The sequence below is a fragment of the Chiroxiphia lanceolata genome, chromosome 2, assembly GCF_009829145.1.
Source record: "Chiroxiphia lanceolata isolate bChiLan1 chromosome 2, bChiLan1.pri, whole genome shotgun sequence".
In the NCBI taxonomy this organism is placed as follows: Eukaryota; Metazoa; Chordata; class Aves; order Passeriformes; family Pipridae; genus Chiroxiphia; species Chiroxiphia lanceolata.
Window position 1 is genome coordinate 92212884 of NC_045638.1, and position 13107 is coordinate 92225990.

Below are 13107 nucleotides of genomic sequence, written 5' to 3' on the forward strand. Positions count from 1 at the left end.
GAAATCTAGTAAAGATATTAAGGTTAAAGCAAACCATTTTCTGACGTAGTTAATTTTTTTTTCCTTAAAGTTGAACTCTGAAAGTTTCAACTGTTGAGAGACTGCTAGTTGAAAAGCTTTGCTGTATTACAGAGGGACAGTTAAATACCTTTAACTGAGACTTATGCTGGGCTGAGGTGGTGACAGCACTTACAATGCATGTCAAGCAGTAGGAAACATAAAAATATAGTGACTGATAATCTGCTTCTCTCTTGAGCCACTCTCTTTCACCTATGAAAGGCTGTGACTCATCGTTGTACTTTAACCTGTTCTGCTTGGGTAAAGATAGTCGACATCACTGTTGAGCAGAAAGTAAACAGGGTGCCCGACATCACTGTTGAGCAGAAAGTAAACAGGGTGCCCGTAGCCTTTTATACAATAGAGTAAGAAACAGAAATAAATGGAAATAAGAGCACTCACCCAAGAGATGCGACATCTGAATTCAGTTCTTTCTGAAAACATTCAAGTGCACATTTCTCCGCTCTTAAGAAGAGTAATTTTACTGACTGAAGCACTGAAACAGAGAGTTTAAAATTGATTGAGCCAGAAGAAAAACAATAAGAATCTTTTACGTTTCTTCTACTTAACTGTCCTCCTGTTGCTAGTTCCCTTTATTCTGAAATTCTTGTAGTATTTTACCAGTTTAAGTTGAAACATTTCAAGGTAACTTTTTTTTTTGGCAGTAAGAAGGTTCAGAGCCTGTCAGATAAGATGTGCTGATTTAGTTCCAAGCTATCATGTAACATACTCTGGTTTTAGTAGTTACTAAAGAAGTTGATTTTAAGAAGACACTTTCTAAGGAAATAAATCTCCTATGAAAGTTTTGTTTTGGGGAGAGGATTTAAGAAGTGCTAATGGGATGTTTTTTTACTTATTCTTTGCCACAATAGTAAAACCTAATGCCCTCAAGTATCCTATCCTAGATCTATATCAAGATCTTTCAGTAGAGAATATTTGATGTCCTTTAACACACTGTTCTTTTAAGAGCTTCTTAACAACACCCTTGTGTAGCACTCTCTGGACTCACATAAAACTAAATGTAGACTGACAAGTCCTCTTTTTCCTCTCTGTCTGATGAGGACTGAAGTTTACTAGTGAAAAAACACTCTCTAGATCCACAAGCACACACACACAGTCACAGATCTCTTGACGGTCATTGTGGGCTCTCTGCTCAGCTGCTGTCCATGGCTGGATCGTGAGCTGTCTTCACTCACCGTGCTTGGGTTCTACTCACTGGCTTGTTCAGCTTGATTCTCACTAGCAAACAGATGCACATGCTTGCAGACCCCTGTCCATGCCTGGGATCCTGGGCCTCCCACTTGCTCTGCCTAGTCAGTTTGCCAGCAAATTAAATAAATCGTGATCCTCCACACCCACCACCATGTTTTGGGATTACGTAAATTCCCTCATCACACAGAGCTGGTGCCCAAGCCCATGGGTCCTGTGACCTGCAGTCCCATTCCAGCTGAGGTGCTGAGATCTTCACTTAACTTCAGTCCCCCAGTCACTGGCATCCAGGCACAAGGGGCCCTATGGACTATGATCCTGCCCCAGTGGCTGATGCTGGGGCCCTCACCTGCTCCAGTTTTAGGGGCCCCTTCATCCAACGTTTGACAACAGTTGCTGGCCCCGAATTCATGTTTTCTGGGACCTTGGTTCTTGGCCCCTCCAGCTACTGATGCTGAAATGCCCACCCACTCCAGTTGCTGGCCCCACAGACACAGGTTTCTTCTGTGATCTCATCTAGTTCCTGGCCCAAATTCAGTCATGCCAATGTCGTTTGTGAGCACCTAATCCTTAGAGCGTTCAAGGGGCTAGAGAGGGGGGTTACATGGTAAAACAGTCATGAAAAGATTCCTTACTGAGTTTTGCAGTTTCACCTGTCCTTGTCATCAGTTACTAAGTCCGGGCTGGCTCTCTGCCTATAGGTTCTTAATGACCCGTTAATTAGTGACTGGAGCCTTTCCTTCTTTGTGATTGTTTCTCTTAACTCCCTTCTATCACATGTGTATCACTGTGTGTTTTATTTATTACTTTCTTGTTACTTGTATCTCCCTTTGATTAACCTTCATGAAGCAGGTGCTCTTGTATTCAAGTACCCTTACAGTGTGTTGCTTTGGTATCTTTTTAAAAATTAAGTGGGTTCTTTTGCAGTAAAATATGTCAGGGGGCAAAAAGCATTTTTAAAGATACTTTCTTTTATCTTTTTAGGTTGTGTTTTGTTTTGTTTTGTTCTAAAATAGCTGGCTCCTGTTTGTGACCTAGCACTTCCAGCATTCATGTTCTAAAATTTCAGTTAAGGACACTTTTTCAAATATTCTCAGCAGTGTACAAGTATAATATAACGTGGCATGACGGAACTATAAGTGGTTTTCCTTGGGGACCCTAGATTTCTGTACGAGAAGTGTGGATTTTTTGGCAAAGGAGACAGTATTCATGGCACTGTTGATACAACTATAGGCACTGTGGATTTGCAAAGCAGATTCAGTATGGATGTCCAGACAAACAGCAAGGATAAAAGAAATATCAAACAGTTGTTTTATTTTCACCAGGTAGCCATTCATGCTGTGAATTGACTACAGCCTTTTGCTATGTGTAATCTGTTAGTTTTCTTCTACAGAGCTCTGTGAAAAGGATCTTTTTGGCTTTCTTTGAATTTTCCTTTATCAGTTCTGTGATGAGTTACAAATGTAAAGTGGTAGTTTAAAAATGTAATCCTAACCTCTTGGTGTTTTGAATGATCCTTATGAAAGTGTTTCAGATCCTTGTCCTATCTGTGTAACAAAACTGGTTTAATTTGTGTCTTATTGCAGAAGGCTGTTTTCACAGGAAGTTACTAGAAACTTAGGAGTTGCTGCCCAAATACTCATTTGATTTAGATCACTTTGTTGAGCTAAGCAGTTAACCCTGTTGCTGAACCGTCTGCTGCTTTGTGTTCTCTTTGCTTCATTGTCTTGCCCAGTGGAAAGGTAGTATTGGCACACAGGAATATGAAGTTTAGGGGATCTTAATTACTTAATGGTTTACTGACTTAATAGCTGAGTGGTTCACTACCTGGAAAAATAAGGGAAGTACGGCATTGTTTTGCTGTCAGGGTATGATTAAGTAACTCCTTAGATATGCCAGTCACTACAGTCTGAATGTGTTTTGAATTCTTTTGGGATGAGCACAAACCATGGCAATAACTAGGATTTTGAATGTAAAGCTGAAAACTGATTTATTGGTTTTGCCCCTTGATGAAGTGACATTTCATTGTTTAGTGTGTTGTGTTGAGCATAGACATTAACTAGCTCAGGACAAGAAAGTTATTTCTAGTTTTTATTATAACCCTGACGTGTCATTTGTTTTTGCAGACAGTCATAGATGCCCATATCTTCCCAGCTCTTATAAATATTTTGCAAACGGCTGAGTTTCGGACAAGGAAAGAAGCTGCTTGGGCAATCACAAATGCAACATCTGGAGGCTCTGCTGAACAGATCAAGTAAGAAATTGTTAAAATGTTGCAATGCAACATGTGAATGGATGTTTGTGCAAGAAAACAAACTATCAACCTAGAAACTGGAAAACCTTTCTGTGTGCTTTCAGTGTTGTATCCAGAGAGACCATGTCCTTATCGTGAATGAGCCTTTCATTCCTTTAGGGAGAAATCACAAAAGTATTTTAGTTGTAATGCTTATTTAAATAATTGAACCATTTCTCTTACATGAAAAAACTAAATGCAACTTTTAAACTAACTTCTAAGTGGTTGTTGTAGAATGTAGCCAAGTACATTAGCAGTCTGGAGAGGAATAGTTTGGCACCTCAGACAGTAGCATCACGTGTATTGCTTTTCCTGTTTAACTTAAACTGGTACATTATGCTTATATGCAATTTTGTATAAAATAAAATAACTTTATAAACATATTAACTTTTAACATAGTTGCTGTTTATATAAATATAAATTTATGGTACAAAAAATAAGTCGTCATTTCATAGCTACATAAATGAGGGTTCAGAGAAGGTATTTTAAAGTTATTTTGTTTGCTTCAGCAGCATTGACTAGACACAACTAGATGTCTGTAATTTTGGTTTCTCCAGTCAAGTTGATATTTTATCTGATTGCTTTGGTTCTTAGACCTTCATGCTAAGTGCTTAAATGGCTACACCAATTACAATTTTGCAGACAATTAACTGGGTTCCATACGGTGTTTTTCAGGTATTTAGTAGAACTGGGATGCATCAGACCACTCTGCGACCTCCTTACAGTAATGGACTCAAAGATCGTGCAAGTAGCACTGAACGGGCTGGAGAATATCCTGAGGCTCGGAGAGCAGGAATCCAAACGCAGCGGCACTGGCATTAATCCTTACTGCGCTCTTATTGAAGAAGCGTATGGTATGAGCAAAACACCTAAGCAAGTCAGGCCATAAAGCCAAGATCATGATCCCATTAGAGTTTCAGCAGATCCAATTCTATTAATTACCTTATCACTGTTATCTGAAAATAACCTATTCTTTGATAAGTCTTCAGTGTACTCTGGTTTTTTACATTATCTTTGACTGTGTGTAGACTGAAAACAGTATGTGCAGATTTTCTTTTATTGATTTCTTTTGTCCCTGAGAAAACCTTCGGGGAGTCATTCAGTCATATCAGATAAAAGCTCAGGTGCAGTGCTCTGTTGCTCAGGTTTCAAACCTTTCCCCCATCCCTTTCTGCTGCCCTGCAGAATTATGGCAGCAGCTGCAAATTCCTTGTTTGCCTCTGCTATGCTAAGGTTCTGGCATGTACCAGTGTGATTTCAGCACAGTTCTGAGCTACTGCTGCTCTTAAGTTCTTATTAAGAAAAATAAAAATGGGTATCAAGAGCAGTATAGAACAAGATAGCATCATTGAACATGGTTTCTTGAACCTTGGTTCCCTTCATGGTCACCTTGACTTCCTGGGAACAGTTATATCAGAATAGGATTTTTTCTTGCCTGCTTCTAGGTTTCAACTTCCCTTTTCATATCAGTGTTTCAGGAATGTGTATATAGTATCAGAGAATTGTGTACTCTAGTCTTCATACATAGTAAAAGGAGTAGACAAGAAAGCTAGTACAGTTCCCAATATTAGAGATTTACTAAAATGGCTAACACTTGGATTTTGTTATAGCATCATTCCTTGCTGTATTATTTTCCTTTGTATCTGACTACAAGGCCTGAATTTGCCCATTTGCTTAATGCCTGCCCGAAAACTGGTTGCCCGAGTTTAACTGCATTGTATATATATGGGATACAGATTAGATAATGGAGTCTCCATCCCTGGAAGTTTTGAATACCCGTCTAGATGCAGCAGACCTAATCTGGTGTTGGTTAGTACTCCTGGGCTGGGTTGCAGGTTGGACTGGATGATTATCAGAAGTCTCTTTCAACTTGCACTTGAGTCATTCTGTAGTCATGGTCCTCGTAAGGAAAGCACTGGGAACACACTTTCAGGAAATTTGGTCCCAAAAGTCTCTTCGAAAAGTCTTTGAATTTGAGGCCTTGTTCGTCTTTACCCATTCAAGCCTGTGGATTTAATTTTTGGGTGAAAGGGTAGAGGCAGACAGAGAGTACGAAACACGTAACACAGTTACAGGGAACTCTGTAGTTCAACCTGTTTTTCCTTGGTTGTGGAGAGTACAAGTTGAGTACTTTGTTCTTTCCAAAGGTTGGAGACAGTTGTCATCGAATGTAAGTGTTCACAGCAGACTGAAAACTGTCATTGTCATATGCTTTCACTGAGCTGTAACTTTTATGTACTTCTTTTCTTTGCAGGCCTGGACAAGATTGAATTTTTGCAGAGCCATGAGAATCAAGAGATTTATCAGAAGGCCTTTGATCTGATTGAGCACTACTTTGGAACAGAGGATGAAGACAGCAGCATTGCCCCACAAGTGGACATCAACCAGCAACAGTACATCTTCCAGCAGTGTGAGGCTCCCATGGAAGGCTTCCAGCTTTGAGGTGCCCCTGTGCTGTGTGCTCCTCTACGTAGCCAGTCCTGTTGTCGAGCCACAAGCCACCCGTGGAGTGATTCTCTCAGTGTTTTCCATAACCCTGTTTGCGCTCATTCGCTTGCCTCGTGCACATGCTCTTACATACGTCTGGAAAACTTTTGGCTCTCCATGGCAGGATGCCCCCTCCTTGGCAAGGGGTCACCAGAATCACCCTTCTCCTCTAGATTCTGAATCTCTCCACTGTCATCTTCGTGGAGTTGAGGCACCTTTCTATACTTTGAGATATTCCTTGTTCCTCTTACGGGAAAATAGTCCCTCATCCACTAGCCCCCACGCTCCTGGCATCCAAGAGAAGGCTGTCTGCTTTTCTCTTGTATTTGCTGCAGTATGTGCCTGCAGTTCAGGGAGATGTTCAGCCTTTCTGAGAACGTAGCTGAATTCATCCCCCACGTTCTCCCCTGGATGCCTCTTTGGATAGCGGCGAGAGATGAATTAAACCTTCACATGCAGCGTGTCTGCTTTGCTGTATGTGCCAGCTGGGGTTATTGGCATGAGGAACATGTTACAAATAATGGAGTAAGTTCTCTATCCCGTGCAACAACAGGCTGCAATGGACATGTTTTGTGGTTCTTAAGAATATTGAACACATCTGGCCCCATCCCGTCTCAACACGGAGCTCCCAAGTTGGATTGCAGACCACTGTGGAGATTTGTATACCTTCCCAGTTTTTCCTCTCCATCCACAAAAAAAGAACCTGTGAATAGGTCACTCTTATCACCTCCCCAGAAATGAGTTTCCAAAACAGCTTCTAGAATGGAGAAATTGCCCTCACTTCTGCTTGCCAGCACAGTATGATACAGCCGGGCCTTCCTTAAAAATCAAGTCCTTTCTGACTTCATGCTCCAGAGTCTGTTATTATAGTTATGGCTGAAAAACTCCTGTCTGCCTCTTCACATTTTTACACAGCGTGACTTGAACAGATTTGTCTTCTGAAAAATTACCTTCCGAACACAGAAATCTTAATTTGTAAAACTTAGCACAAGGAGCATTAGATCTCCTTTTCATTTTCACAAGACAAGAGCTTCCTCTCCAACTCACCTGATGGAATAGAGTCCTCCTGGTCAAGCCCCTTATTTAACAACTAAAGTGACACTACATTCAAAGGATAGTACTATTACACCCGGGTCCACCTGGCCCTCTCATTTCATTTTTCCCTTTTGCTGTTTATGAGACTTCAGGTGAATTAGCATGGAACGCATGGTTCCTACAGGTGACATCTGTAAGGCATCGCTGACTGCATGACAGCTGCCACTTGCAGCTGTGGACTGCCCTTCTGCTAGCAGCATGTTCTTGGCTCCGCAACCTGCTTGGATCACAGACCTCTGATGCAAAGGCCAGCCACTCCTCACTTGAGTTCAGCTGACACTGACACCAAACTCTTCACACAACTGGGGAGATGCCACGTGATTGAAAGTGGCAGTTCCATTTTGAAAAATGCAATGGATTCCCTAGGCCGTCCGCTCCCCCCTGCATCAGGCTATGTTCTTTCAAGCCATTTTGGATGCTTGGAACACACATTTGTCCAATGTAAACATTTCAAAATCGCCACTGCCAACTGCAGCGTCATGGACCTGTGGTAAATGTTAGTGGCAGAACTGTCTGCAAGATCCTCATGACTCCTCTCAGTGATAAGCCACTGCAAAAGCAAAACCAGCCCATTGGATACAGTTATAAAAATACATAAATCACTTGTCATACTGCTGAAAGAAGCTAGGCAAAGGCCTGAACATCAGCTCTGTGTGACCATTATTTAAATAAAGTCTTCAGTTCTGTCTCTGCTTCAGGATGGAGACTCTGACCTGTGTGGCCACTGCAGAAGCCACCTGCTGCCTCCCTAGCTAAGCCAGTTGGCCTCCACTTTCCCTCTCCCAGTTATTTTCTCTAGTGCTGCTTTGTGCTGAAGGAACATTTAGTTTACTGCACTTGATCTGTAAATGGACTTCAATTCTTTGTAATTTTAGGGGGTTAAATTTGGTGGTTAATTTAAAAAAGCAAAAAAACCCCTCAATGTTGCCTTTACATCACATATAAATAACTGTGTTTCTCTTTTCTTGAAGGGTGATAGAAGCACTGATTAGTAGCAAAATCTTGTTTTAGCTTTTGGATTTTTTTGTGCTGGATTTTTTTACGTGTAAATTTCCAATAACATGTCATTTCTATAAGATTTGTTTAAAACCATGTACCTCTTATTGGATGGTATAAAAATGCTACATATTTTGTAAACAAATCTGAGCAAAGTGTGTGTGCATATATTCTGTATATTCATATATGTATATTCTGTGTATATATACACTAGTGTGTATATATACATATATACACACACACACACATATATATATATACATGCATAAAGTGTGTGTATATATATATACATACCTATATATCTATATATATATAAGTGTTTTCTCTTCCAGGCTAGTGAAAACAATGTGGTGCATTGGCGTTTCCCTCCCCTGCCCCCCAAGAACGTAATGACAATTGCCTCTAAATGAGTGAATTAAAAAAGAGTCCATTTAAGCTGAATGGTGTGCCTTCCTCTGTAAGGAGCCTGGCCATTATTTGTTACTTTTGCTGTGGATATGTGAATTCAGAGCAGATAAGTATAAATCTTTAAACTTGGTATGTTTGTTTGAAGTGACGGATCTGGTTGACACAGGTAATATTGTTGTCATAAATACTTGGACTGTGTAAGGCATTTGACTGGTACTGCATAATATTTTGACCGAAAACCACAACAATACAAAAATCAACACGGCACACATTAAATGGATTAAAATGTGGCTAACTCATAGGTCTCAATGTAATTTTAAATGGTGCTTAATTGAGTGTATTTCCATCAGGATCTTCCAGCAACCAGTCTTGGCGTTGCTTTACTTAGCCTTTTTAATAGGTTGAAAAGAAACAAAATCCGCTTCTAACAAAGGCTGCAAATTAAATGGGTACGGAAGGGAGATCAGACTTGTGCATTATGAAAGAAATGATATAGACTAATCAGAATTACTTGGCAAGCCAAGGGCAAGTAAACTATTTGCATTTTAGCAGACCCAAATATGTGGCATAACGTTACCCTTCTAATAAATAACATTCAGGCCACAGGTGAGGACTCTCTTCTGGAGGAAAAGTGCTGCTGAAAAGATGAGGATCATTATATGTTACTGCTTGAACACTACTTCCTAACACAATTCTATGTAGCTATGTCCCCTGCTAGAAACACTGAAACCAGTATTCTTTGCTCTCCTGAAGGATGTGCTCAGACAGGGACCATCTCGGAGAACGGCTCTAGCTGCCACTTTTGTGATGGTCACACTGTGTTTTGCATGATCTGTTGTTGTTTTGTATCTACATAGGAGGCAGCTGCTCTTGCATAGAGGATAGGTGAGGGAACTGTTGGGAGTTCTTGGGTTCTTCTCTTAGCTCTGCCAAGCAGCCTGTAGTGCCAGAAAAGTGATCTCGTGTTTTCTTCCAAATTGCAATGTATGCATTTGTTTCTGTCTACTTGTGGAGATCCAATCTAAGCACCTTCCAAAAGCCCCGCAGACCGCTAAGGTGAAAAGATTCATGAAAATTTCTCCAGTTCTTTCTGCAACATCAGTAATGAGGTGGAAACACTGCACTCAGGTTTTAACAATGTCTATTTTAAACTGGCTGTTAGAGAAAGGAAGATGCAAGACTGCCTGGAATTGCTGTCTTGCAGTTCTGACCACAGATCAGTAATGCCATTTAAGTAGCATATTTGTTGGACCAGCAAACAGGAGCTGTTATTTTTTTGTTGGTAAATTTCCCAGTGGAACACGGCAGGCAGGGTCACTCTCTTGGATTCAGGAGGATACAAGAGATGATGGGGCAGGTTACTGAAAGCTCAATAACTAAGCCAGGACCAGTGCCTGGGGCTCATGGGAAGACACCACATAATTATTTGAGGCAACTGCTGCCTACAGACTTCAGCCTGTTCTTAAATTCCTGTGTTGGTTCCTTGCTGCAAACCAAATACTGGTGGTTCAAGTCCCTTCCTCTAACATTAAGAGAATGGAGGAAGACAATGACCCCCAAAGACCTGTGTGTTCTTGAAACTGCATTTTTTTTTATGTTAGCACCAAGAGTGTTGAAGAACTAGATGGTCCTACATGTGACAGTGCTCTTGCTATTCCACCTCTGTTCTTCTCTGAGGATTTCCAGAACAGCTATCTTATCTCTCTGCCAGCTTAAAGTAATTCCCCACATTTTTCAGTATGATTTGTCTCTGGAAATTGGCCACCACTGGTGGCCATTGGTACTCTCCAATGCCAGTTGGTACTCTCCAATGCCAATTTTAGACATGAAGGTCTTTCTTCAGTTGCCTGAGTCGTAGCAGAAAATAAACAGGACCTGTTTGTGTACTGCCGTGGCCATGTCCATAAGGCTCTTGCATGCTCTTCTGAGGCAGTGTTGAAGTTGTCAGATTGATCGTTGCATTTGGAAGTTTCAGTTGCCTTTGGAAGAGGTACAGCAATATGGCATACGGTATCGAATTGATAAATTTGACTGTTTTGAATAAATGTGAATGGTGTTACAGACCAAGCCAAAGGAAAGAAAATTAAATGCTGTTTAAGGGCTTAGTATGTTCCTCTCCATCACGCACTGTTAAAAGGCTGCAGGCTAAAGCTGTGAGCTGTCAGGTGATCCGAGGTGTATTCAGTTCTCCAGTCAGCTGGACAGGCTGCTTCAGCTAGAAACGCACTGGTTTTGTCACCATTGTCTGTGTTTAGAAGTGCTTTCTTGGAAGCCATCACACTAGGAAAGAGGTGGTTTCTTTCACTGCCTCTCTGAGAAAGATTTACATCGTTTTTCTAGTACCCAGCTACTTGTAAAGAAAATACTGCAATGCTTGGGAGTGAGCTGGAGACAGCACAAAGCTCATTGTGTTGGGGTTCTGTTTGAGACTCTGGAGCCTATGTGGAAGCTGAAAGAAAACACAAAGGTGGGCAGTGATGCACACAGTTTTTATGACAGATACTGAAATGGTGGAGATACTAGAGTGACAGAAAGATACATGGAGCTTTTGTCAAACCACTGGACCAGACTTCGATATTTGAGTAAATGGTAAAAAGCTTATAGAAATTTAAGTAAAATGGAAAACTGATTACCATTGCTGCTCTGAGGTGTTGCTTTCTAAGGGGTATTTTGCACATTTTTATTTGAAGTACTTTACCAGCTGGATGAGTCCAAATAGTTTTACTGTTCCAAAACTAAATGAGGTATCTTCCAGTTCTGTTCAAAAGAGCACTCAGGTGCATATTGAAAGGGTAATATTTTTGGAACACACAGTTTTAAGCTCTGCCATCACCAAGCATAAATCACAAGTTTTTCTTCAAGGAAACTTGAAATACTGTCTGAATTGCATGTTCTCTTTCTTTGGTCTTATTTAATACATACATGATCACATGTAATCTGGCAAGATTTATTTTGGTTCTCACCTGTGTGGCAAAGAACTAGAACTGTCACGGAAAATGTGTTCACGTACCTGCAGTGGAATTAAATGTGACTTGTATTCAGTGCTCATTAAGTGGACAAAGCTGTGGAAGCCTGCTCTGCTTGACTGACATCTTGTGATAATTTCCATTCAGAGAATCTGATGGCAGGTCATGGTATCACCTGAAGGTTGTAGCTTTTGTGGCTGAGTTGACTTCACAGCTTGTCTGACTGGTTACATCTCATTGTGATATCCAGAATTGCAATTCATAGAAAGATGGCCTACAGCAACGATTTTCTAGCTCTGGAGTAAAGGACAAAGCTACTAGAAAGGACTGCAGTAGAGATTTTACTGCTTCTCTTTTCCAGGTAAAAGAGAAGATTTCCCATGCATTTTTGTAGGGCTTTTGATTCACTCAGCAATAGTGCTAATTTTTAGTAGTATAACAAAACTAATCTGGAAAAAGTTTCAAAAAAAATAATTTCCCTCCTGCTATGAGAAAGTTCACAAGTTAAATCTGTCAAACTGATATGTCTCTTCTCTTTTTGGAGTCCTCAGGACCAGTGAGCAGGCAGTGCTGGGAAGTAACAGGTTTTGAGCAGTCCTGACATTTCCAATCTACATTTCCTTCCAAATGAACTGTAAGGAGAAGGAAAAATACTATCTCTGGCTGCTGCAAGCTGTTCAGCATGAAGTGTGTGACTCTTTGGGCTCAATGCCAGTAGAACTGTTGGGAGTTGCTCTTTGCAGGTATTACTGGGACTGCCACATGTAAAACATGAGGCAGGTGATCTCTAGGTGGGCTAGTATAATGAAAGTACAGATGACAACTTAAAGGGGGAAAATACAAATAAATGAGGTTTGAAAAAAAAGAGCTTAGTAGCAGAGAGCAGGAATGCCTGATGGACTTTCTCATACTCCTGTGCCTCAAAATACTAAATCTGACAGTACAGGTTGAAGCTGTTGCTCATTATTCCCCAAAATTGTCATCTCTGTTCCAGCTCTGGCGTGACAACCATTAGGTTGTCAGCTGCAACACAGTGGTTCTCTGGAATGCTGTTTCATTATCCATCTCCTCCTTGTTTTACTGAAGGCAGGCAGTTCTTCACAGAAAGTAATCCCTCACTTAAATGCAGCCAGAATAATTGGACCTAGAGCGGGCAAGCAGGCTAAGTTATGATCATTTTGATGATGTTAATGCAGGTCAGACAATTACTCCTGACTCAAGGGCTCCCTTAATAATTTTTCTGTCTTGCACAAAGGGAAACATACAGAATAAATATAGCCCCATTCTTCCATCTAGCCCCATTCTTCCATATAGCCCCATTCTTCCATATAGCCCCATTCTTCCTGAGGGGACCTGAAAGGACCTGAAAGGACCTGAAAGAGCTGCTGATAGTGGATGACTGCCCAGTGAAGGCATTTTGTTTGTACAAGTGGAAACTAAATGGACTGTCCTTTTGTCAGAGTTACCTTCTTGTAAGTGGTAAGTAAGACCTTTCATAAAGGGGATTGGTACCAAGAATGCAAGTACAGCTTCTGCAGTATTTTAAAAGACGCTTAGTCTAGTGCATAGCATATGTGGGAAGCAATTACTTTGTCT

The 13107-nt window shown here is 40.9% G+C and overlaps 1 protein-coding gene across 4 annotated transcripts in view; it reads left to right on the forward strand.

The window, feature by feature from the left end:
- Positions 1-8840, forward strand: part of KPNA1 (karyopherin subunit alpha 1) — a 51348-nt gene extending 42508 nt beyond the window's left edge. For all 4 annotated transcript variants that reach the window (XM_032679437.1, XM_032679438.1, XM_032679440.1 and 1 more), the window contains 3 exons: positions 3393-3520; positions 4235-4413; positions 5814-8840. In XM_032679437.1, the coding sequence (XP_032535328.1) occupies positions 3393-3520; positions 4235-4413; positions 5814-6001 (495 nt within the window). In that variant the 3' untranslated portion in view covers positions 6002-8840. The remainder of the gene's footprint in view (positions 1-3392; positions 3521-4234; positions 4414-5813) is intronic.
- The last annotated feature ends 4267 nt before the right edge of the window (positions 8841-13107 follow it).